This window comes from Halichondria panicea, chromosome 5 (assembly GCF_963675165.1).
Source record: "Halichondria panicea chromosome 5, odHalPani1.1, whole genome shotgun sequence".
NCBI lineage: Eukaryota > Metazoa > Porifera > Demospongiae > Suberitida > Halichondriidae > Halichondria > Halichondria panicea.
The window spans coordinates 6,041,030-6,068,103 of record NC_087381.1 but is presented as its reverse complement, the minus strand read 5'-3'; the positions used below and the strand labels follow the sequence as shown (position 1 = coordinate 6,068,103).

General features: G+C 40.7%; 1 protein-coding gene across 4 annotated transcripts; it reads right to left on the bottom strand.

The window, feature by feature from the left end:
* Window positions 1–3,543: 3,543 nt before the first annotated feature.
* LOC135335907 (uncharacterized) lies at window positions 3,544–20,062 on the bottom strand. 4 transcript variants are annotated; one of them, XM_064531595.1, is made up of 15 exons: window positions 19,959–20,062; window positions 19,049–19,120; window positions 18,397–18,996; window positions 17,905–18,243; window positions 11,591–12,108; window positions 11,354–11,491; window positions 11,026–11,203; window positions 10,890–10,940; window positions 10,774–10,815; window positions 10,609–10,665; window positions 10,070–10,402; window positions 5,701–6,006; window positions 5,159–5,171; window positions 4,828–5,110; window positions 3,544–3,768 (listed from the first exon to the last, which is right to left on the bottom strand). In XM_064531595.1, exons 1-15 carry the CDS (start codon window positions 20,053–20,055, stop codon window positions 3,733–3,735), a joined length of 3,063 nt encoding a protein of 1,020 aa, XP_064387665.1. In that variant the 5' UTR covers window positions 20,056–20,062; the 3' UTR covers window positions 3,544–3,732. The 4 variants fall into 4 exon arrangements, with proteins under 4 accessions (XP_064387665.1, XP_064387661.1, XP_064387662.1 ...); XM_064531591.1 differs by having other exon boundaries at window positions 4,828–5,171; XM_064531592.1 differs by having other exon boundaries at window positions 3,544–3,765; window positions 4,828–5,171.
* Window positions 20,063–27,074: the final 7,012 nt, after the last annotated feature.

The window sequence follows — 27,074 nt, the reverse complement described above, 5'->3', positions numbered from 1 at the left end:
CTATACTAAGGCAGGGCTAAAATTAATACACAATACTGATATACATTTATGCACAAATCAATTCTACAATTCTAATCTATCTAGCTATACATGGCTACATCACATAGAGCCTAGTTTTACCTGTATACTGTCAGAGAGACAACAACATGGTATAATTAGCCTTTCAAACACACAATAGAGGGTGTGTATGGAATGTCTGTGGTGAAAGTATTCATTAGCAATCCATGAATACTCTTTAAGATTGGGTAAACAGTTTGCTCATGAATATTCATGATCTTATAATGATTTTTGTGAAACTATACATGCCATGATAAAGTTTGAAGCACATACATGATAAATATATTGGTGTATCATCCTGTATGACAAGTAGAGTAAGGCATCTATATTCAGACACAATGCATGTTCAGACACTCATTCTAAGGAAACAAGCAGCGATAAAAAATTTTCTTTTGCACCATCTGATCAAGCATGTGTTACTATGAATGTATACAAAAAAAGAATTGATAAATATTAACTACTAAGTCTTCAAGAGCTGAAAATGTGCTACATGTAGAGTAAGGCATCTATATTCAGACACAATGCATGTTCAGACATGCAAAGGTCAAATGTCACTGGCATCCACGTACACACCCACTAAAACATTTGACCTTTGACCCAATTTGCGTGGGATGCCAGTGACATTTGATCTTTGACCCCATTTGCTGTCTGATTATTGATATGCGAGTGACTCAGCAGAAATAATTGCTGCATGGACATACAAGCGTTTTGCAACTCCAACTTTGGGGGTTTTATTGTTTAGTTATTGTCCTTACATAATTACTATGTGACTCTCAGCATATCCCCCTACAGAAGAAACGGTAGGTTGTGTCTGATGATCGATTTTTTTGTCTGTTCTTACCGTTTATCAGACACTAGCACATTTTCAGCTCTTGAAGACTTAGTAGTTGATATTTATCAATTCTTTTTTGCATACATTCATAGTAATACATGCTTGATCAGATGGTGCAAAAGAAAATTTTTTATCACTGCTTGTTTCCTCAGAATGAGTGTCTGAACTAGCCTCGACTCAAGTCCGCTTTACAGCGGCCTTGAATCGAGGCTAGTCTGAACATGCATTGTGTCTGAATATAGATGCCTTACTCTAGTGTCTGATAAATGGTAAGAACAGACAAAAAAAATCGATCATCAGACACAACCTACAGTTTCTTCTGTAGGGGGATATGCTGAGAGTCACATAGTAATTATTGTAAGGACAATAACCATAGATAGTAGAGGAGAGGGATTGGAATTTCACGCGGCCCATGTGTGTCGCACCGGAAATAGACAGGAAGTTAATTTAATTGGGGCCAAAAGAGAGTGAACAGATAGCTAGCTAGCTGTCTCTGGCCCATAGAGTAGCTACTACATACATATATAGATCTGAACTAGTTTCTTTGGTTGCTGTACATCAGAATGAGACTTTTCTCTGTTGCATTGAAGAATTACACATCCTATTAATTAAAGACCTTAAGAAAGAATTATATATTACATGGTGTATTACATGGTGTATCTTGTCATGTGAATGATGGTTATTGCCTCAAACTAGTGGACTTCTTGATGGTTTTCTTTTTCATTTAAGTTGGCAGCAAAAGAGAAGCCTCTGACAGTCACAAATACCTTCACAATTTCAGGGAACTATAGCATCCTCTGATGATTTTATATCTACTATGAAAGAAGTATCCAATACCACTAGAGCCTCTGCACATTCTCCTTACTATTACCATGTACCAATGCACTGTTGATTGTGTCTCTTTCACCCTTCTTTCACTATGAGTAGCTTATAATCATTTGAGGCAAGAAAAGAAGACAAGAAAGCGAGGCGCGGATGTTTTCCGAGGCCCACTTCCGTTTCCAATCCCTCTCTCCTACATCTATATGAGCAGACCAAGGTCCCCCACTGAGTTGCAGACTGTTCAGCAGCTATCGCCATCATCATCATATCAAAGTACTTTTCAGTTGAGCCCAGTTCACAGGGCAGCACTGCAGTCTGCAACTGCAAGTGGCTTGCCACCCTGTCCTGCTAATTCACAAGCAGAAGCCTGGTTATCAGCTGTATGATTTAATTGTCACAACTCAAAACAATGCATTTTATAGGACATCTTCAGATGAAGATGTGGCTTAACCACCAGTACCCTCAAAGCAGCAGTACCCTCATTTCTTTAGCCAGATTGCGTTAGAATCAATCTCAGAACATGTAACAACATTTTTTTTCTGGGGGCGCATTTTGCACCGCCAGTGCACTCCGCGCACTGGTAATTCAGACAATCAATTCATCCAGCACCCCCCTCTCTCAAATCCTGGCTACGCCCCTGAGAGCTGCGGCATCTCTTTCATTGTTCCTGGGGTGATTGACACGGCAGTTGAGCAGGAAGTTCAGGAATGAGTAACTGGCTTTGTTTAATAGTGCCCTGTCATAGTCTTGTAATACCAGCCCGTTCTCATTAGTAGCATGGGAGGGAGAGAACCCTATATACCAGCCCAGTGATACCAGACGCTGGCTGGTATATATCGCGAGACTATAGCCCTGTCAATCAGCTCAGGAACGATGAAAGAGAGCTCTTGTCTAGTTTATGCGCATGTGCGGGTGTGAATGTGACCTAGATTCTAGAATAGAGCAGGGACATTGAACGGTAACACTTGATGATAATCATTGGCAATAATTTTAATGACAATAAAAGACGACAATAAATTCAACAATCATTGACAAACATTTATTATTTACTTGGACAATAAGTTGAAAAATTATTGTCAATGTAGGCCTTAGTGGATGATGCTATATAGCAGGAAAAGTATGTACTCCTGATCATTAAGAACAATGCTGCATGGCATATTTTCTGACTTTGACGAGAAAATAGGCATAAACAAGAAGTTTTGTAAGTTTCAAAGCAAAAAACTATCAGGAATTTAATTATTTTCGTAACAGCTTAAATCTTTACATGCATGTGAAGACTATATACCTACAGCTGGCTGTTACGTAATACAATTAGCGAAAAGAAAATATTAACGATGCAACTATATATAAACTTGGTTCTACTTGTATGTCGTTCCTGAAATCCTGATTTTACACTTTATTACAGACTCCTAAAAATCAGCTTGAAAATCAATAAAAAGTTATAATTATTATCAGCATAATAATTATTATGATGGATGATGAAAAAGAAAATACGGGAATAAAGAACAACGTTGGCACAGTCTCCCGACAGTCTGAACCCAATCAGATAGTGCTAGAGAATAAAAGAAAAGAAACATAGGCAACTAATTGAGCATAATCCGCCAAGACCTAGCTGTCAGTTTATCAGGAGAAGCTATCAACGAAAACTTAACGTGGTAGAGAATCCAAATTTAAAATAGATCTACTGATTTTAGGCGTTCACAAAGGGCAATACAAGAAGCAGATCACCATACTAGAGTACAAAGTATAGAAGCCGACACAAAAGTATATAATAACCATGACTGGTACAAACCAGTGTTTGCATGGGTATAAGCATAATTATATAATAGACATGCAAACAGTAGAAAATTAATTTAATGGCAGTGGACTAGCTAGTACAATTATATATTTTACACTATTATATATAATTATTGCATTTTGTACAAAGACTACATGGAAATATCCAATACTAAAAATAGATCTACATACATAACGTGTGTCCTGTACAGTCGGATACTTGCTTGCTTGCGTATATAATCAGTTCATAAGTCCGAGCCAGTGACCACACCCTCCATCTTCTGTACAATAAAGGTGTTACTAGAAATTTTAGTGGAAGAAGGCAACCTTCCATGGCCGTCTATACATAAAGTTGAATTATACAAGGCTTATATAATGAAAGCACCATGGGTGCTGATGCCTTGGTGGATGTATACATATAACAGCTATTAGCTATTGCTCACGATAATTATCATGACGAGCATTTTTGCATCAGGGTAATCATAAGGCAAGAAACGATTGTAAAAGGATGCGAAAAGTACAAGTCTAAAATTAATGGCTGCTGCATCAGTATATTATACGGTTGACCTCTCTTCTCATTCTTGCAGCTACCAGCTACCAAGCTGCTATATAGCGTTCTAGCTCTTTAGTGACTAAAAGGCTAATAACTCTCCAGCGCATGCTGACTGTTAGAATTAATGTTGACCTTTTTTTAGGTGAAATTCTAATAGTAGAAGTGACAACCTTTTTTTTTAATCAGAGTCCTTGTCCCGCTCAACTAACTTAGATCCTACAGACACCAGACCTATACACATTTTTGTACTGGATGGATAATCACACAGTATGGAGGTAACTTTAGGGACATTGTCCCATTATAGTACCATTTCCCCCTTCACATGCAAATTACAGATTATAACATAGAAGAATGGACATTTTATGTGAAAATGGAAACACATAAGCAGATGCTGGTAATGGAATGCCTAGCAAGAGAAAGCCCCCAGTAATTTTTCTACCGTGTGCATGGCAGTACTAAAGTCCATTTGTGTTGAGTTCAACCTTCATAAAGTTGTCATAACCTTGTCATACTTCCCTGAAATTCAAAGTTTCATATACCATTGGATTCCTTGTTAAAAAGCTCTTCTATCTATTATGCTGTAGGGCTGAAAAGCTCCAACAAAAGTTAGCGTTTTCCATGCAGAAGTCCCAGGCATACTTGTCCACCACATAAAGCATAAATGAAGCCATTATTTACTACATAACTTCCGGGGCCGAACTCAACGCAAGTAGACTTTAGTTTCAAGTATACTTCTAAAATGCTGACGGACTCTGTAACTCTAGACTGACATAAATGGTGTACTCACATTCTGAGCCAGGTACTGACAGACTTGAGTAGCTACTTGTGTTCTATGTAATCTCAGTAGCAGCTCCAACAGTGCTCTGTACGTTGCCTTGTATGGGTCGCGTTGCTGCCATAACAACAAGCACCTGGTTATGGCTGTCTGAGTATCGTATTGATGGAGGGAAGTTCTAACATCATCTTGTTCAGCGGGAGTCAGACCCATTGCTTGAGAGTAGAGCTCCACATTGTTGAAATAGGCAGCTATGACTGGGAGTTCATCATCAGGGATCTCTCTATCAAGTTGGACGGTATCGACATGGTCCATCAGCTCTTGTAGACCAACTCCTCCCACTTCAGAAGCTGTGCCTATATACAAGAAGTGTTACGTATATTGAATAGTTTTAATGTCTTATTTACCCTACAGTTTACACCAAATTATTGCTGTGTTTACATTCATTGGAGCAGTTAATCATCTTATCTCTGCCCCACAATGCACAATGATGCCATTGACAACAGAACCCTTAAAACTGCATAGCTAGCTGGGTATTACACTAAAAGTGGTCGTTATACATCTAACTTCATCCCTAGGTGGTTTAGTAACATTACTTGCCTCACACAAAATAATGGTGACCCTGCATGCGTGAGGTATGTACACCTGTTAGGTTATAGAGAGGCTCGCTATACTCAAGCAAATTACTATATATAAGGCTATTGCGATTCTAACATGCATAGACGTAATGTCTATACGCCTGTCTATGTTAGAATCGCAATAGCCTTAGAATTTTCTTAATGAGGCATTGAATGGGAGAGTTCTGTCTTCAATAAAAAGTTGTTATGCTCCAACAAAATTAATGATGTCACGTCAATACTGTCTCTATAACCAGTTTATAGTTACCTAATTTTGCAATATTTAAGATGGCTTCCTCGACTTTTGGACAGAGGTTTTCAAGTTCCACAGGCTCTGATCTGAGAGCTTTCAGGAAATCGTAAAGGTAGCAGTCAGGACTGCTTTCAAACCACTTCAGCAACATTGCACGGAAACAATCTCCAACGTCCGATGGATTGTTTTTCCGAATGGATTCCAAATCAAACACAGACACATTCAGACTGATGCCAATGTTATACCACTTGTTCTTTCCTTGCCTATATGCAACTTCAAACAGCGTTTTGTGGTACGGCTTGTCAGAGGAGGAGAGTTTCACTGTATAATGAATACAATGTAGCTGCTATATATACAAATGGCTCATCTGGTGCAATCTCAAAGGAATTGGCAATAGACATGCATGGTCCCATGGATACCAACACTGACACAAAACGCTCAGCACATTCGTACAACAATACCTAATAACAAGGGCGTATGAAGAGAAGAGGGCATGCAACTCACAATGTATACTGTGCGCGTCGTATTATTGATGAGTCAGCAGGATATGCTATATTTAGCCCAACCGCCCACTAGGGAATAGAGTAAAAACAAGGCTAGTCTAGAGTATAATTATATAAAGTGCACGTGCAATAAATTCTTTATTATTTTTAGACATAAACCCCCCGCCCATTTCTAATACGATAGATTGTAGTTGCATGTCTTCTTTTCTTCATACGCCCTTGCTAAAAACACAACAATACAAGTACCACAGGTGCTGATGCCTCGGTGGTGTCAATTTATATCTCGGTGGAGGTACCAAAGCAACATAACATAAAGCTATACTAATATGATATTATCCTATATTATGGATACTGGAGAGCAGGCACGAGTGACAGTTACTACGCACAAACGAGTATGCATGGGATAATGCTTAGAAACCAAATGCAGGTTGAATCTGCGCATGCGCGACATGTGGTTGCTTTGTCAACCAGAAGGATGCGTAGCAACAAAATTAATTCTCCCAGTTGAAAACTAAAAAAAACGGCTAAAAGACGAAGAAATAAAACTCTAGAACACCAGAAGAGCTTGCAGAAGGCATGATCATGAGTGCATGTGTGTAAATTATTGTTTTTCTTGTTCTCTCACTGAAAAACGTTTTATTCCAATCAATAATACTTCCGGGTGTGCGATATGGAAAAATATCTGCTCATGCACTTGGTGATGAGTCGCTTCCTGTGCAATTTGAATGTAAAACGCTGATGTCAGCACTTATTATAATCCGACTAGAAAAACATTTGCAATGTGAAAAATTGCTAGGATTGGCCAGGGGAACCACAAAAAAGCATGGAAACAAGAAATCAGACGAGAGCATTAACTCCAATCCGTTACAACGTCAATCACATGCATGTACTGATAGTTTTCCCGGCCAATATAATTATATACCACGCAATTTTTACTGGTGGAGTGATGACCAATCCCTATATATATTTACATTTTGGAATGTGCAGGCATATAATCATGATGATTTGATGTTCCTAATACATGCAGTGTTTAGCACAGGTACACACAGTCCAACATGGGAAGGGCTGGCTGGCGAGTCTAAGTCTAACATGCACGGACCGTACTGGTGACCTGCATGGAATGATGTGGTGGATGGAAGCTGGTAGATGGATCTGGAACACATGCATGCAGTCTATATACTATGTATTGTACATGTTCATGACGTTGTAACGGATTGGAGTTATGCTCTCGTCTGATTTCTTGTGTCCATGCTTTTTTGTGGTTCCCCTGGCCAATCCTAGTAATTTTTCACATTGCAAATGTTTTTCTAGTCGGATTCCCTTTCTTTTTCAGTACAGTTTACGTATCATGACATGCATAAGTGGAACGTCAAGAGGCAGTACAGAAGTTCAAGAAGAGAAGACAGGACTAATCAGATATCTTCTCGGGACTAATAATTCAATAGTAATGAGTAATCATTGCTTGATATGTTGAATTTGTGAATCAGTATTAAATGACAGCCATTTTAAGAGCATGATATCTAGCCAGTGCATATAGCATGCCTGTCAGAGAAAGGGAGCTAGAGCTGAACAGTGTGAAGAAAAGCAGACTCTGATTTTAGGCGCGGTTTCTTAGCCACGCCTATCTATTATTTGGCCACAACGCAATTGCTGAGTCATTAAAGATGGCGGAATTGTCTAGGTAAGAGAAATAGAGACTGAGAGGTCATCTGCCTCGTGGAAGCAATCGCAAATCTGAAGAAGCGCTTTGTAATCCAGGTTGTAGTCGTTTGGAAACCCTGTGCAGAATGTCCTGGAGATGGCTGTACTTGGAACAAATGCTGGGCAAGAAACTTACTTACTTACTTAGTCAGTCAGACAAAGAGCAGTGAAACGTCGAAATAGTGCAATTTTTAAAATGACAATATTCATTCATTAAAATGTTCATGGATTATGAAATGAGAGATACAAAGAGAGAAAAGGCTAAATAAACTATCTGTCTAGCCAGCTCCTTGATGTGGCCTTTCCCTGCAGAGATAGAACAATTTGAACATGAGTCAAAATAACGGGCAAACCCACTGCCAATCCTATGTAAAACCTACTGGTTTTACTAATACCGTATAGCGTGTAATTTTCGTGGGGCAAAATATTCGTGGTTTTCGTGGTTGGAGGTCTGACCACGAATGTTTTACCCACGAATGAAACGACCTTGCCTACCTTTACCTGCAGTGCAAGCTCCAACCACGAAAATATGACCTACGAAGTGTCTCAATATTGCTGAACCACGAATATTTTGTCCCCCTAAAATTACCTGCTATACGGTAGCTTTTATACACACATCATAATTATTATTATAATGAACATTAATGTATTCATTCGAGAACCAAGCATTATTTTGCAAATCCACGAATTAAATCTAAGAAAACATGACTAAAGTCTATTTGTGTTGAGTTTGACCTTCATAAGTTGTTATAACTTTGTCATACTTTACTGAAATTCAAAGTTTCATATTCCTTGTTAAAAAGCGCTTCTATCTATATGCTGTAGAGCTGATAAGCTCCAACCAGCTAAAAGTTAGCATTTTCCATGTAGAAGTCCCAGGCATACTTGTCCACCACATAAAGCATAAATGAAGCCATAATTGACCACATAACTTCCGGGGTCGAACTCAATGCAAATAGACTTTAGAAGCCTATAGAAACTCTTAGTTGTACTTCAATGAACCTTGAGCAGATGTAGCATGCATGCATGCAGTCTACACAGACACACACACGAACACACTGTACTACTGTAATATACTTCGCTTGCGCATGCATGTGCACCGAGGCATAATTACCCGAGGCGCGCGTGGGCGGCCACGGGTATAGTAGTCTGTTAGTTTGTTTGTTTGTTTGTTTGTTTGTTTGTGATGGGATTTTCTACTCACCTGGATGCCACAGCACTGCGTTTACAGCATGCATGGATAGCCTTCACACAACAGTATCTTGTTTTAAATTGTGGCAGACTTTGATGTTAAAGCTCCTTTGTCGAATAAAATCGAGCAAAAGCTAAACTTGCACATGGCCTTGAGTCAAGGTACGGGATCACTTCAGTTGCAAATAGGTAATGAAGCCTTGACTACGTATAGGCTTCATTACCTATTTTCAACTGAAGTGATCCCGTACCAGGAACAATTGAATAGGCCTACGGTCAAGAAAGTAGAATTGTGACTGCATGGTTGTTGACTGACTCTGGATCCTATACTCCAGCTTAGCAGGAGCCATACTTCTCTTAGTCTAAGACTCCAGGCTTCTTTGCTGTGATCCCAGTTCACAGTGCATGTCTCATGTAGTTGTACGTTGTTAGTTTAGTTTGAGGTGCTGTGCTAGTCATATATAGGCATGCTACATGCACTGCATTATAATTATACCATTCCTCCGTTTTCTTTAGTATCATGTCACCAGCTGAGGGTTTGCACTTCAGTGCTCTAGTTATATATAAGATACACTGTATGCAGCCTGCATGCTAATAATCCAGTTTCTACCATACATCATTAGGAGCACATGAGGAGATGCAGTGTGTTACTATACCCGGAAATTATATCATCTTGCTATGTAAAAACATTGCCATATATAATAATGTCAAACCGCTGAGTTCTGCTATACTTAATTATAATTATTCGGATCAAGTGCCTTAGCACATTACAAACAAGGAAATTATTACAGTTAGGACGATTATTGTTTCCGCAATACACTGCATATATAGTATAAGACACTCCATATGCATCTCTATTCATGTACTAGCTTATGTGCTCCTGACACCATTCAGGTAATTTGTTTTTGTAATTTCAAGCACGCGTTAAATTTTGAGTAGCTTCTCAGGGGATTCACCTGATATGAAATAACGTATGTACATGTACTTACGTCGAGTAAATTGCTGACAGATTTGATGAGCTGTGTTACCTTCCCCCAATCCCAGTACAATATCCAGTAGAGCTCTGTAAGTTGCTTGAGAAGGAGCATGCTTTTTCCAGATTTGCAAGCACTTCATCATGGCTGTTTGATTGCCATCTACACGACGCAATTCTTTCACATCAGCTTCTTCAGCAAGAGTTAGTTCCATTGCACTCGAATAAAGTTGCACATTTTCGAAATAGTGGGCTATAACGGGAGTATCAGATTTCTTGATTTCACTGTTGAGTTGCTTGTCAGTCAGGCGGTATCGCTTTATTAGATCTTGGAGAGGGATTCGACTAGCTATATACATAAGAGGCAATGAGCATGCAGTGACGTGAACATGTTTAGAATACTAATTACTATATAATTAACGTATATACATAACTATATAGTTTACCTCTTTGAATAATATAGGTACTTGAATCTACGATTACTAGCTGAAGCTGTGCATGCATGGGCTATTTCGTTGACACATCTATAACAATACAATGTTATAGCAATCAAACCTGATGATGAGGTCTTCACAATGGATTCGCAATCATAGCTTGTTGACACTTCATAACCTATATATAATTATATTATATGACTGTCTTAATTTGGCTTAATATTATTAATGTAGCTATAGCTATGTACGTATATTGTAGACAATGCACTTATAATTATATACAAACCTCTCTGTGTGGTTAAGTCACTCTTCCCGGCAGTCTGACATACTGAGGAAAATAAAAATATAAAAATATAGCTGCACATAATTAATCATCTACTATAATTATACACACAAACTGACCTCTCTGTGTAGCTGAGTCACTATTTCCCAGAGTGTGGGGTACTGAGGAAACTAAGTTGTTAAGGATGCATGGTTTGTTGCAAGTATCAGGACAGTAAAATTCAGGAAAGATCATTATAATTATATATATACTTACAGCAAATATGTAGGATCAAGTGTTGGCTCTCTAAATCGGTTTTTGTCAGCAGAAAGTTTACTGATTCAGAAATATTTTTTTCCTTTAGGTTAAATCTATAATGGATGGCTGGAATAACTCCACGCCGTCTATTAGAATCCAACACGCTTGAGTATCCCTCAATACAATCTCTGGACAGCTATATATACAAGATAGAAAGTTCATGATAATATAGTTACACCTGCATGCATGTCCATTGTTTTGTTGCATTATATATGATCCTCCCCAAGAGTGTAACTATAATTATGCTTTTGTTTTAAAAACTACCACTGATACTACTATAACTCACAGTGGATGTTACTCTAGTAACAGTCCAAAGCTCGGGATTCTCTGAATGTAGCTTCATCTCTACTGTATTTTCAAATTGAATTTGATCTAGATCCATTTCTTTTGTGAATCCATCTCTTTCTAAAGCCTCTCTAATTACCTGTAATGATTATGTTACGTAACACTGCATGGTATAGGCATAATTATAATTATTGTATAATTCATTATAGGCTCACAAATTATGATTGTGGAAACCTACCTTTACATGAGTGTCTAGATCCTGACATACCACACATTTCATGTCAATTACGTCACAGGGCAAGTTATTTCTGAAGAGCAATGCACTGTACATCTTCTCAGTTGGATAGCCTAATAATTCACACAAAGTTGTAAACCAACTGAAACTAGTAAGCTGGATGGATCCATAGCGTTCACCAATAGGAAAGTGACCACCCTCCAGGATCTCAAACTTTTTACTCTGATCTGTTGCTCGAGCAAAGACAAGCCTTTGTTGATGGTCAGAGTTTAAGCTCATGCAGTGTTGCATTTCCAGGGTGACAGGCTTCTTGAACTGCATTTTGGGCTCACACTTCACACGATAAATTGAACTGAGTAGTTCTGAGTTAGCGGGAATCTCAAAGTTAGTGGATAACTCGAAGGATATGTGTAGGACACACGTATCGATACCTTCAGGTAGCGAATTTTCCGGGACGGTAATTTTAATTCCAAAACTGCTGAACTCGTTAGATTTTTTAGTGACTTCCACAACAGCTTCTCCTACATACACAAGAAAACACATTTAATTTCTGCCAGCAAGCAAGCTCAAATAATTGACAGCAAGCTAAAGAATATAAGGGGAATTCGATTGCACATGCAATGTATTGCATGAGCCTATAATTATGTACAATACATACCCTATATAGACCCTGGCCAAAGGTAGCATACAACAATTCCAGCTTTAATATGAAAGCACTGCGGGTGCTGATGCCTCGGTGGAGATGCCAAAGCTACATAACATAAAGCTACTAATAGCTTTTTTACACACATTATATCAATCATGATGAACATTTTTGCAAGCTGTTCAAGGATGAATCAAGAGTTTCTATATTATAAGCTTCTATAGTCATGTTTACTTGGATTTAATTCTGCAGGTGCTGATGCCTCGGTGGAGATGCCAAAGCTACATAACATAAAGTTCGTTCTCGAGTTATGCTTAGTTTTACTTACCGAGTTGGAATGCAATTGCAGCCTTTTCAGAAGAGCACGTAGCTTGCCTTATACTATACCGAGTGTTGCTACTCTACTTAGTAGTTAGCTCTACACTAGAACACTATAGCTATTGGTAGCTGCAAGAATGAGAAGAGAGCTGCAAGGCTCTGCTGATTTGCAGCCATTAATAATTATTATTTTAGACTTGAACTTTTGGCAGTGATCGTTTTTAACAACAATCATGGTCGATCATTAAAATAATGGTCATCATATCAACTTTGTTCTATATGTAGCAGCAAGTCTAGAGATACAGTCCCCAAAGTGTTTTACATGATTTTACATAGAACTTGCAGTACAGACAACGTACCACGCCCATTTCGGGCATCACGGATTGTATGTACACGTCATCAAGTTTCATATCCCTCTCTCTTCAATCTCTGGTAAAAGTGCATCGTCAGCTCAAATAGCATTCGCCCGCAGATGATTATCACCCATGCACTTCGCGGTTTTGCATAAGGTTATTATATGCTTTGCAAACTTGCATGAGATGCGATTCCCGAGGTAAGACGCTCCTTCTGTAATGTGCTCCTGATTAAATGAAATGAAAGCACCGCAGGTGTGCTGATGCCTCGGTGGAGATGCCAAAGCTACATAACATGAAGCTACTAATAGCTTTTATATACACATGCAAGAGTGGACTGTTGGGAAGTGGAATAGCTCCTCAGCTAAAAGCCAAGAGACAGCTTGTTTGATCATTTTAACTTTTTTGACCTCTTTTACTTGTCCTGGAGCAAAATTTTGCAAAATGGTACACTAAAAATCGATTATGCTTTCAGCATCAGAGCGACCTAGCCTTTGAGAAAGGCACCAATACATAGCTAACAGTAAAACCCATCACTGAACCATCTTATGAAAACCAACTTGCTTTCTGCAGTCCCACAAAGGCTATAGTACAGCCAATAAACCAGGGAATCTGGCGTTCTGGATTTTATTGCCACCAAATATATTTTAAAACTATCTGCGGCTAGTCAATTAGTGAGTCATCCAGCTTCCCATGGGCCTGTTTTGTTATTTAAACCGCCATTTTTAGCAACGCAGAGTGCCTAAACTTTTTACTCTGTTTTACATTGAGCACATACTAAGCTCACGTGATCTAGTTTTATATCCCCTTCTCTTTCAATCTCTGCTTTACCAAGCATGTCAATAAAAATGAAAAGCTACAGCTAGCTTAGCAAACTTTCTCTTTACAAAGTAATTGGATATCTCACCAATGACAGTCTCTTTCATGCATGATGTATACCGGCCAACATCCATCAAAGACCTAGCTATTCATTTTAGTTCTTTCTGGCTCAACCTATAATTATAGCTCTCCTGCTGCTGCACTACTTACAAAATCCGTTCAAATCCAATGATATTCACAGGCTGACAGCGGTCTGTAAAACACTTTTCTTATAAGGCAATGCAGCGTTTAGGAAAACACACAAGATGCGATTTCCGAACCCATGCAGAGTTAGACGCTCCTTCTGTAATGTGCTCTTGGTTTAACATGTATGCGTACAAGTACACACGCTGCTTCGTACTGTGTTTAAAGGTGCCTTTTCGGTTATAATTATAGCAAGGGAACTGAAGTAAATTTCTTGGCTAAGGTCTAATTTTTTACACATGAAAATTATCTAACATTTGGTAACAAACCTATCCAGAAAAGACTTTACTTACAGAGTTACATACATTTTTTTACAATCACCCCCCCGTTTTCACCTAAATGATTTCCCACTAAAACGTTTTAGAAACATTTTTGAATAATTATGTTTCATTCACCTACACAATGGTATCAGCACCATTTCTTAGAAATATTCCACCATATCTACTCACAAATAATATTAGTGGCATTGTACTCTTTAGATTACAGGCAGTTTTTGCTATACAAAACCCAAAGGTTATAGCATCCCAAACGCAGTGAGTTATGTACATGTCATAAGAGCAGTCCTGTTTGTACCCTGAGAGTTTGCACCCTCCACATTATGTTGATTGCCTAAGTAATGAGTGTTGCAAACGTGCGCTTGCTAATGCCTCTCGCCATGTTTTTGCTTTCGCTCAGAGTGTTATAGAACAAGTAAATAATTTGCAGTGTGCTTTGATTGTTTCACAAGAAAGGGGTGTCCACAGTTAATAGTGTATACTGATCGTCTTAAATTGCCTGTAGCCAAACAGTGGCCCTGCATGGGAGCAAACCTTTAGGGAAGGTACCATGAAAAAATAAAGAATTATTTTTTTGCCTTAAAATGTTCTTTGTGAGATATAAAATAACCTTGATGCAAAAAAATTTTTTTCTAAATTAAAGTTTGTGAGGAACAGGATTGTTAAGAAAGGCTTAAAATTTTACTTCCTGTTGAGGTCAAATGTGGGCGCGGTCAAACGTGACGTCAGAGTAGGTACTAGTAAACATTGAATTGATGCATACTGGTGGCTGCATGAGTCTGACTGACAGACACATGTGATTTTAGCTATGATTTTCAAGCCAGTTGAGTTTTTCCTACTCCTTCTCATCTGTTGAGCATGAAAAAAGCTGCAGTGAAGATAAAACAAGCGCTGTGGAGCCATATCTGTATGAGCGAGAAAGCCTTCCCATGCTAGTTCGAGTGGTGATGATGATGGTGACAATGAAGGCAGGATAGGAAATGTTAATTGACTAATTAGTATATAGACTAGGTCTATATGTATAAGTATACAGTCATGCAATTGAGTGTGTCATGCAGGTGTGAATGCATGCGGTAGTACGTTGTGTAGAAATGTATTATACCAATAGAGAATCAGTGTGATGGATTTGATCCTTGATATGTGGGTGCTACAGATGGCGTACACTGCCCACAAACACAGATATGGTGAGGCAGATGAGAATGAAGTATACACCAGTAAGTTTATCAGTGTGAAAGGTATAACTTTCTTAACTAGTCGGTTGTGCTGGGGCTGGCTTGGAAGACATATAATTATACGAGTTGTTCTACCAAGCTGTGCATGCAGTATAGCTGCGATTCGTAACAAATTTCCTTCTTCTTCACATGCAGGATTATTGACTCAACCTGTATTACGTGTATTACTCTTGAGACAATTTAAAAGTTATGTTTTTGTCAATGTCGCGACAAACGTTTAGGAGAAGAAGATGCTGGGCTCAAAATTAGGTTGTATGGGATTTGACAACAGGGGGAGAGTCACCATGCATGAGTCCAAGCACTTCACACTAAATATCGACATCCTTGGTATAGTTATAATTTATAATTTAGATGGGGTTTGAGTTACTATCGGTAATCTTTACATTATTAACACGTCAAGTTTTGGTTTCACTTGTCTTTGCATGACAATGAGACCCTTGCTGAAGTTGTTTCCAACATGAAAATAGGAAGAGAGGTACTGCATGCATAATTATGTAGTCTGATCAGGAGTCTCAGTTGCATGCCGGGTCTACATGCAGGAGTCACGGTATAGAGAGGTTGTCTCTTGTAAAGCATCAAGTATCAACTGCAGCGAGGTATTATAATTATACATGATTGAACAAAAACAGAAGCTATTAACCTGTCTCCGTTCTCGCTTTTCCGTATACAGCGGCTGACCGGGCACTTCTCTATAGGGCTATCTCTCCATTCCATGACTCTGATCTCAGGGCCTCTCTTTTTACAGGACGATATGGCAGTTTATTTCTGAATAACTGCCTTATAGAAAACAGTTAGAATGGCTCCAGACCTCAGATTCTTCCTCTTTTGGATCCCAAACTGAGCAGCAAGGGAGGTCATATCTGTGAGTTTTCACTGTACACAAAAACAGGATTCTGTTGCTTTTCAGTGAGCTCTGGTACATAGGACTTGTTTTTCCCACTCATATTTCAACTGAGAGAACTGTATGACTGCTAGATGTAAAGGAGCAACCAGCTGCAACACACTCAACACACACAGAATACATTTTACATGCAGCACAAATGCCTACTCTGACGTCACGTTTGACCGCGCCCACATTTGACCACAACAGGAAGCAAAATTTTAAGCCAGAAATTGTGTTCCTACAGTCCTGTTTCTCTGAAAAGTTAATTTTCAGAAAAATATTTTTTTGTCTCAGGACTATTTTATACCCCACAAAGAACATTTTAAGGCAAAAAAATAAAACTTTATTTTTTCATGGTACCTTCCCTTTAAGCACAGACATGCAGTATAGTATATAAACAAGCAGAAAGTGTGTATCTATCTAAATATTAATACTGAGAAGAAAACACTTGTGTACATGTATCTATTGTTACCAGACTTGTGTACACCAATCTATTGTTATCTAGTCTATATGGTATCATTTGCTTATCGGTATACCAGGACCTCAAGAAAAGAAGTATACCCAGTAAGTTGATCTGCCACTGAATTCTCTAACATGTGGGGATGAGTGCGCATGCGCATTGCATCTATAGGAATAATTAAAGGGTGTGTCCAAAGAGATCAGGCTACTATAGCTAGCTTAGTGCAAGGCTAACTCATGTGTTGAATAGAAAGTTTGTGCGAACAGATGATGCTATGACAGATTCTGAAGAGACTGCAACAGCCTTCAATGTGTGTCAAACTAGCCTAACTCGAGAAAGAAGCTTTAGTTTGCTAATCCACGAATCAAAATCCAAGAGAACGTGGCTAGAAGCCTATAGAAGCTGTTAGTTTTCGTCGCATTGCAACCGTTGAGCAGTAACAGCTGGAATACGCACGCACACATGCACACACACAGTCAGCTTTATCGTATTCCTCGTGCGGCTAGTCCTCGAGGCATAAAAAAGTACTAGCCTGCGATGAGCGTTTACTTATACACTTACAGAATCTTGATTTTAATTCTGAGCATCAATAATTTTATTCTCTACATTAGTAACTATGTAAGGACAATAACTAAACAATAAAACCCCCAAAGTTGGAGTTGCAAAACGCTTGTATGTCCATGCAGCAATTATTTCTGCTGAGTCACTCGTGTATCAATGATCAGACAACAAATGGGGTCAAAGGTCAAATGTCATTGGCATCCACGCACACGCTCACTAATGACCTTTGACCCCAGTTGCGTGAGGTGCCAATAACATTTGACCTTTGACCTCATTTTCTGTCTGATCATTGATACGCGAGTGACTCAGCAGAAATAATTGCTGCATGGACATACAAGCGTTTTGCAACTCCAACTTTGGGGGTTTTATTGTTTAATTATTGTCCTTACATAATTACTATGCGACTCTCAGCATATCCCCCTACAGAAGAAACGGTAGGTTGTGTCTGATGATCGATTTTTTGTCTGTTCTTACCGTTTATCAGACACTAGCACATTTTCAGCTCTATGTTAGTACAGATAATCACTCACCTTTGGCTGACAAGTACTGTGCCACCTTGATAGCAATGTCTCCTTTGTCCAGGGAGATTAGGATAAGTAGCAGAGCTCTGAACGTGCCCTCTGCAAGAACTCTGTCCAGCCAGTATTTCAGAGCCAACTTTATTCCAGCTTGTGTCTGATTTATGGCTGTTCTAGCCTTCTCTTCAATGACACAAGTTTGCTGTCCAGGTGAGAGCCCCAGCATTTCAACATAGTCGTCAGTGTTGTCGAAATATGAGGATAATTGAGGTAGATCAGTTTCTTCTACTCTTGTGTCCAGCTGCTCGTCAGTGATTTTATTTTCTTTCTCTAGTGTTTCCATTGTCAAAACTGAGAAGAAAAGAAATACGGCACTTTATTGAAAAACACAATACACACCGTATTAATTTTCGTACAACTGAAACTTCCAAAAATAAGAGCTGATGGTAAGGAGTTTTTCAGGTATGTGCCAATTATGGAGCTGGAAGAGAACAGAACTATTACCTTGTAGTTTCTTTATTGAGCTGGCCACAGATGGAGGGAGGATCCCGGTACAAGCACCTTTCAACACCATAAATTCCTGAGGTAGCGAAAAGCTTACTGAAAAAATTCTTTTAGCATCATGTAAAGTGCAATCTTCCCATTTTTGGTCCACTGTAACGAGTATTTTTTTAAGTTTTTTTATCGCTTTTTGCTTCGGTTTTGCAATTGAAAATGGCCAATGGTTAACAAAGTCACAAAACTTTGTTCTAGAACAAAATATTTCCATCTCACTCTCGTACTTGGCTAGTTCGCTCAGCAAAGGATCGTCTGCTTTAGTGAACATGACTCGAACCACTTGTTGGAAAAGCTCATAGTTGAAGAAATCCCATAAATGATTTAGTTTGCCCCAAATCTTTGCGAGCGTATTGGCTTTCTCAAAGCATTCGTTAACATAATTTTTAGCGAAACATTTCATATGTATAATTGATATAGCGAAATAGATCTCGTCAACACTAACATCAGATATCTTCATTCTTCGATATGCTTCATTCGTTAGCCATTGAAACGATGCGCCCAGGTGATCTACTTGATCATCCAAACTGGAGTGATAATTTATGGGACCTGGGTTGAATTAACTAATTACACACGTTCTGTAAACCAACTGTATACTTACCATGGCCAGTCACTAATTTTGATAAAGGAAAAGGAACTTGAGCAGGTGTAGAGTACTTTTTGCCCATCATTTCTATTGGGGAAGCTAATGAATCACTGCTTGGACATTGACAAGTTAGTGCGTAGAGCTAGAAGCTTAGCACTGGCTTCAAGCTATACGCACAAGCTTTTTGTTTGTTTTCAACAGTTTTTGAGACTGTTTGCTAGTTGTATCCAATAGCAAGTATACTTTTCATTCAAGTGGGTATATAACACTTATTGTCCACTAGCTACATTCGAATTTATACAAACGTAAACCATCCATCCGGATCGTCACTGCAAAAACCATAGTTAAAATAACAATTGCAGAGTCAGTAAAGCTTGCAAAGCTGAGCTAGAATAGTTTGTGCCTGACAAAAGTTAAGTGCTGAGTCAGCAATGAGCCCCACCTACCCTAGAAAGCTACCGACGTTTGTAGGGCCACTAAACAGGAACGCACACTAAACAGGAACAGCCGGAAATGAAACTAATAATGGGTGTGGCTATTGCGGGGTTGTTGTTGAGAGCGTGGGCTAATTATCAAACTGAGAATAGACCTGTACTCTCCCAGGCCCACACAGGTTTGTGAGACATGGAGGCATTCTTGGTGCAGCTGGACCGATCATGTAGCTTCTCTGTGTCACTGTAGTGTAGCTGTACTAGCTACACAGAGCTTACTAGCTAGAAATGAATTATTGGCAGGGGCGTAGCCAGGATTTGAGAGAGGGGGGTGCTGGATGAATGGATTGTTCGAATTACCATGCAATGCGCTCTGGCGGTGTAAAACGCGCCCCAACAGGGCTGTTCCTAGAATTACTATTCTTAGAGTAGTCTAGATATCTAAAGTATTGTAGCAATAGTCAATTATAGTATAAGTTTGCCCCCACACTCACCATCTAGTGGCATTGCTTCTCCAGCCTCCTTCAAAAGGCCTGGGATCAAGGCTATATCCTCTCCAGCTCCAGCAGTAGTAGCCATGTCGGCCGTCATGGGTTGTTTCTCCATGTAACCAATCCTAGATTACATCATCTATATACCTTCCTAATGACGTCATAGTAGCTGGTAGGTGAATATAGTAGGTAACTAGTAGCATGCAGCAGTAGCACTGGTTGGTAGCAGTAGTAGCACTGGTAGCACTGGTAGCGCTGGTAGCAGCAGTAGCACTGGTAGCAGCAGTAGCAGCAGTAGCACTGGTAGCACTGGTAGCAGCAGTAGCACTGGTAGCACTGGTAGCAGCAGTAGCACTGGTAGCACTGGTAGCAGCAGTAGCACTGGTAGCAGTAGTAGCAGCAGTAGCATTGGTAGCAGTAGTAGCACTGGTAGCAGCAGTAGCACTGGTAGCAGCAGTAGCAGCAGTAGCCCTGGTAGTACTGGTAGCAGCAGTAGCACTGGTAGCACTGGTAGCAGCAGTAGCACTGGTAGCAGTAGTAGCAGCAGTAGCATTGGTAGCAGTAGTAGCACTGGTAGCAGCAGTATAGCACTGGTAGCGCTGGTAGCAGTAGTAGCACTGGTAGCGCTGGTAGCAGCAGTAGCACTGGTAGCGCTGGTAGCAGTAGTAGCACTGGTAGCGCTGGTAGCAGTAGTAGCACTGGTAGCGCTGGTAGCAGCAGTAGCACTGGTAGCGCTGGTAGCAGTAGTAGCACTGGTAGCGCTGGTAGCAGTAGTAGCACTGGTAGCGCTGGTAGCACTGGTAGCACTGGTAGCGCTGGTAGCACTGGTAGCACTGGTAGCAGCAGTAGCACTGGTAGCGCTGGTAGCAGCAGTAGCACTGGTAGCGCTGGTAGCAGCAGTAGCACTGGTATAGCACTGGTAGCAGCAGTAGCGCTGGTAGCAGCAGTAGCACTGGTAGCGCTGGTAGCAGCAGTAGCACTGGTAGCACTGGTAGCAGCAGTAGCACTGGTAGCAGTAGTAGCAGCAGTAGCATTGGTAGCAGTAGTAGCACTGGTAGCAGCAGTAGCACTGGTAGCAGCAGTCTGGTAGCAGCAGTAGCACTGGTAGCACTGGTAGCAGCAGTAGCACTGGTAGCAGTAGTAGCAGCAGTAGCATTGGTAGCAGTAGTAGCACTGGTAGCAGCAGTATAGCACTGGTAGCGCTGGTAGCAGTAGTAGCACTGGTAGCGCTGGTAGCAGCAGTAGCACTGGTAGCGCTGGTAGCAGTAGTAGCACTGGTAGCGCTGGTAGCAGTAGTAGCACTGGTAGCGCTGGTAGCAGCAGTAGCACTGGTAGCGCTGGTAGCAGTAGTAGCACTGGTAGCGCTGGTAGCAGTAGTAGCACTGGTAGCGCTGGTAGCACTGGTAGCACTGGTAGCACTGGTAGCACTGGTAGCGCTGGTAGCACTGGTAGCACTGGTAGCAGCAGTAGCACTGGTAGCGCTGGTAGCAGCAGTAGCACTGGTAGCGCTGGTAGCAGCAGTAGCACTGGTATAGCACTGGTAGCAGCAGTAGCGCTGGTAGCAGCAGTAGCACTGGTAGCGCTGGTAGCAGCAGTAGCACTGGTAGCACTGGTAGCGCTGGTAGCAGCAGTAGCACTAGTAGCACTGGTAGCAGCAGTAGCAGCAGTAGCACTGGTAGCGCTGGTAGCAGCAGTAGCATTGGTAGCAGCACTGGTAGCGCTGGTAGCATTGGTAGCAGTAGTAGCACTGGTAGCACTGGTAGCAATAGTAGCACTGGTAGCGCTGGTAGCAGTATAGTAGCACTGGTAGTGCTGGTAGCAGCAGTAGCACTGGTAGCACTGGTAGCACTGGTAGCAGCAGTAGCAGCAGTAGCACTGGTAGCACTGGTAGCACTGGTAGCAGCAGTAGCACTGGTAGCGCTGGTATATAGCAGTAGTAGCACTGGTAGCGCTGGTAGCAGCAGTAACACTGGTAGCACTGGTAGCAGCAGTAGCACTGGTAGCACTAGTAGCGCTGGTAGCAGCAGTAGCACTACTGGTATAGCGCTGGTAGCAGCAGTGAAACAATTTTTGGAGTTTTCTTTTATCTACTATACACAATGGTATTATCAGCAACATTTCTTAGCCTATTATTAACATTTATGTAGCATGGGCACTCTCTAGACAGTAGGCCGCAGACACCGCGTATAATTTACATGCAGTGACAATTGACAAACTATAAGGCGTGATGATCATGAAAACAACATAGCAAAACAATCACATATAATAATCAGAATAGCAATGCAAAGTCCAAGTCATAATTATATAGAGTAACCACAATAGTTACTGTGAGTATGAAGAGTCACCCTTGCACAGCCTCTTCGAAATTGGAGGAGCCTCGGCTTTTGATCTCGTATAATATCGTTTTCGGGGAATCCGTTGCTTAGGGCTCATGAGGATGAGTGGAGTTTGGGTTCTCTGGCTCGGGAGTGGAGTTTGGGTTCTTCTCTGGCTCAAGAGTGGAGTTTGGGTTCTTCTCTGACTCAAGAGTGGAGTTCGAGTTATCTGACTCGGGGGTGGAGTTTGGGTTCTCTGGCCGCTCGGTAGTGGAGTTTGGATTCTCTGGCTCGGGAGTGGAGTTCAGGTTCTCTGGCTCGAGAGTGGAGTCGGTAGTGTTCTTTGACGGTTCGAGAGCAGTACACTTTCATTGCAATATTAATTTTGTAACATTATATATATAATTTTTTCAATGAAAGATATTTCCCCCCAGTGCTACTGCTGCTACCAGCGCTACCAGTGCTACTGCTGCTACCAGCGCTACCAGCGCTACCAGTGCTACTACTGCTACCAGCGCTACCAGTGCTACTGCTGCTACCAGCGCTACCAGTGCTACTGCTGCTACCAGTGCTACCAGTGCTACTGCTGCTACCAGTGCTACCAGTGCTACTGCTGCTACCAGTGCTACCAGTGCTACCAGTGCTACCAGTGCTACTGCTGCTACCAGCGCTACCAGTGCTACTATACTGCTACCAGCGCTACCAGTGCTACTATTGCTACCAGTGCTACCAGTGCTACTACTGCTACCAATGCTACCAGCGCTACCAGTGCTGCTACCAATGCTACTGCTGCTACCAGTGCTACTGCTGCTACTGCTGCTACCAGTGCTACCAGTGCTACTAGTGCTACTGCTGCTACCAGTGCTACTGCTGCTACCAGTGCTACTAGTGCTACTGCTGCTACCAGCGCTACCAGTGCTACTGCTACCAGTGCTACTACTGCTACCAATGCTACTGCTGCTACTACTGCTACCAGTGCTACTGCTGCTACCAGTGCTACCAGTGCTACTGCTGCTACCAGTGCTACCAGTGCTACTGCTGCTACTGCTGCTACCAGTGCTACTGCTGCTACCAGCGCTACCAGTGCTACCAGTGCTACCAGCGCTACCAGTGCTACTACTGCTACCAGTGCTACTGCTGCTACCAGTGCTACTACTGCTACCAATGCTACTGCTGCTACTACTGCTACCAGTGCTACTGCTGCTACCAGTGCTACCAGTGCTACTGCTGCTACCAGTGCTACTGCTGCTACCAGCGCTACCAGTGCTACTACTGCTACCAGAGCTACCAGTGCTACTGCTGCATGCTACTAGTTACCTACTATATTCACCTACTAGCTACTATGACGTCATTAGGAAGGTATATAGATGATGTAATCTAGGATTGGTTACATGGAGAAACAACCCCGGCTGTCCAGGCAGGTTTATTTAAAAGCTATACTAAGAAGCCAACAAAGTCAATGCTGGAGGGCGTATCTTGTTGTGACTCCTTAGATTTTACTACGCATGCGCACTAACCTACCTTTGTTCTATCCCCATCCTCAACTTTTGCTGCTCATTGTGCTACAGTAACCATTAGTTAACCACTTCCTTTTATTGTACATTGTATTTTGTTAAATTTGTTTAGCCCCGAGATGGAGAGCTTTCACATACAAAAAAGCCTTTGTTTACTCAGGGGTCAGACACAAACCCTCACAGAGCTCAGCGAGCCTCAGAGGAGTAGTATAAACATTATAGAGTTTTATACATGTGTAGTAATTTCCCATTCAAGTACATTCCCCACAGTGACATTGAACACTCACATTTCAGCATACCCTGGGGGCAGTGTCATACTAGCCTCGATTCCAGCCTTGAATCGAGGCTAGTTGTCATACCAAAGTAGTGTCCTTTTTGGTGAACCTAGGTGTAAAATTAAATTTCCACTTTTATATCAATTTCATGGTGTTGAAGCCTGAAGATCTTGTCAATGGAATTGGAGGATAAAGAAGTTACTCAGAGCGTGGTTGTCATGACACCATCATATCAAGTTGATCTGAGGGAGCCATTAAGAAAGCCAATACATTGAGACTCGTCCCTTAGCCTATAACTATTATATGCTGCCCATATATACCATGTAGATCTACCAAGTTAACATGCGTTTTGTTTTATTTATGTGATTTGGCTTAGTAGGAAATTGGAGTATTTCTATCTAATGGCATTCATTTCTCCAACTAAAAGGAATGAACTTGCAGTGACATTCTTCTCGCCAACATGAAGTATAGCTATAAATAAATGACTATTATGTCACATGATAGCTATATAGATATAGATATCTATACAGTTAGTTGAGAGGTGTCAGTCCCCAGCATGCACATTTTGATGAAACATTGTTACCTATACTCACTATACATGAGTGCAAGCAGTGCATGCCGATGTTCCTAATAATTTACTGAGCTATATACTAGAGTCTAGTCGTTACAGTTTTTGTGCTGGGACAAAAGTAAAGTGCTGAGTCAGCAATGAGCCCCACCTACTCAGAAAGCTATGGTGGGTGGGGCTCATTGCTGACACAGCACTTTACATTTGTCAGACACAAACTAGCTCAGCTTTGCAAGATTCACTGAATCTGAAATTGCTCCACCAGTCCATGTACTAGACTGTACTCTATCTAGATTGAGCCCAGCATGTGTCAGTTAGCTCTAACTGTGTAGTTCTGCCAAAAACGGAATAGATTACACTCGCCGAAAATCGAAGTATTGGACAGTTTTTTCTAGTTTTCACAGCTCCTTACTGGAAGTAACTTGGCCCATCCAAATTTTCGCTGGTTAGTAGTCCCATAGCTATATCTATTAGTGTGTGCAGAATCAATCTCATTTTGTTCATAATGCAGTTTTAGCTGACGATTATTGACGAAATTCGGTGTTTACTCTTAAGCTTGCTAGGAAATCTGTCTTACTGAGTTCTTGCTATAGAGATTGTAAGTTTTTAGACTATTGTTGTATAATATATCGTTTCTAACACCTGTGCATATAAAGAATTAGGGAGTATTTATAATTATGTAATGGCATTCATTTCTGCAACTAAAATGAATTAAACTTAGCAGTGACACTCCTCTTACCAACATGAATATACATGTTTCCTCACATGATAGCTAGCAGAATATAGTTGAGAGCAATTTATATCATGGCTTCAACAAGAGTGAAAGTACTTTTTCTCTTAATAATTCTGATTATTTGCAATGCCCAAGAGCAACTGATTCACGTTAAACCCGACAGCTGCCCACAAGAGTGCTCCTGTTCCTACCAGTTCCCCGACTGTCAGACTTTGTCTGAGTACGCACTCAATACAAGAAGTGACCTCCCTTCCAAGTTTATACTAACTCATGGTCTGTATTATCTTGATTCAGACTTTTCACATATAAATGGTACCAGTACTGAGAGCTTTTCTCTAAACGGAACTGAAAATACCACGTACCATCTACTGACGACAAAATGCCACTTTATCGTTCAATGGTTTGACAAGTGTAACTATTCAGAATGTGCATGGCCTTTTTTTCGTGCGGTGAAGGTGATTTTCCTGGTATCAGCTTGACCAACATCAACACAGTGAAGATGATGGACATCAGTGTAGCTATACACCACCTCTGGTACTCTCTACATTAAAGACAGCTCAAATATGTTGAGCTCACTAACCTCGTGATTACCAATAACAAAAACTCACTTGCTACCATCGTCAGCATACAAAACTCAGGAACTACCACATTAAATGACCTCAGCATCTTAAACAACAGTATTTGATAATATGATTCTGAGTGTGTCTACAGCAGCTTTCCTAATGCAGAAGAGGTGGTGTTTCAAATCGATGGTGGTATATTGACAGCTGGGAGTATTTATATTATTGATAATGTTGGACCGTTTGGTGTAATGGCCTTGAGTAATGTTGAGGCAGTTGTGAATGGAGATCGACTGGTCATTTGAACGAAACCTTGTCTGTCTAGGTGGTTCATTATTCCTGAGTGAGGTGAACATTGAATTTCACGGGACTTTATACTCCATTGACAACAAAGAGATTGGTGACAAATACAAAACCACTGCTGGACTATATTTCAGTAACAGTCAAGTAAATATAAATGGGACGATTGAGTCTGTTGCAAACGAAGGTTACATCACATCAATTCAATCTCTGGGCTCTAATATATCTTTAATGGAGGGATCAGCTCTACTTCTGAATGGATTTCAAGTGATGTCACTAACAGAACGATCAAAACTGATCATCTTCAATGGAACACTAAAAGCTTGTAATAATACAATTATACGTCAAAGGCTTATTCTAGTTGACACTTCTCAAGTATTAGTCAATGGTCATATAACGTTTAAAAACAATTCAAGGTCCCCTTTATCTGGGTACAATGCTATTATTCACTTGTACGGTCAGATCTACTTTCAAGATAATGCTGGAATATTATTTGCAGTGAAGTCCGATTTGAATATTAATGGCAACTCAATTTTTTATCGTAACAATGTTGATGATGGCTACAGTGATGGTGCTCTTGCTATTCAACAAAACAGTACACTAACATTATAGGTGGAGATTATTTGTTCATTGAAAATCTCTAGATGGTGGTGCAGTATACGCAACAGTCACATCTACTATGAAGTTTAGCGGAAATGGAACATTTCGAAAGAACTCAGCAAAGAATGGAGGGGCAATATTCCTTAATCAAGAGTCTCGGCTTGAAATCGACAAGGAAACAAATCTCCTCTTTGAGTACAACTCCACAGTAAAAGGAGGTCCCATTTATATTGGAACTTCTGTCGACCACGCTC

Excerpts from the sequence above, each read along its gene's own strand:
- LOC135335907 (XM_064531591.1), bottom strand. The coding sequence starts at position 20,055 with ATGACGGCCGACATGGCTACTACTGCTGGAGCTGGAGAGGATATAGCC. Across the intron at positions 10,666-10,773 it reads TGACTTAACCACACAGAGAG|GTTATGAAGTGTCAACAAGC; the intron begins GTTTGTATATAA and ends AATTATATATAG. Across the intron at positions 6,007-10,069 it reads CTGTCAGCAATTTACTCGAC|TGAAACTCTCCTCCTCTGAC; the intron begins GTAAGTACATGT and ends TTCATTATACAG.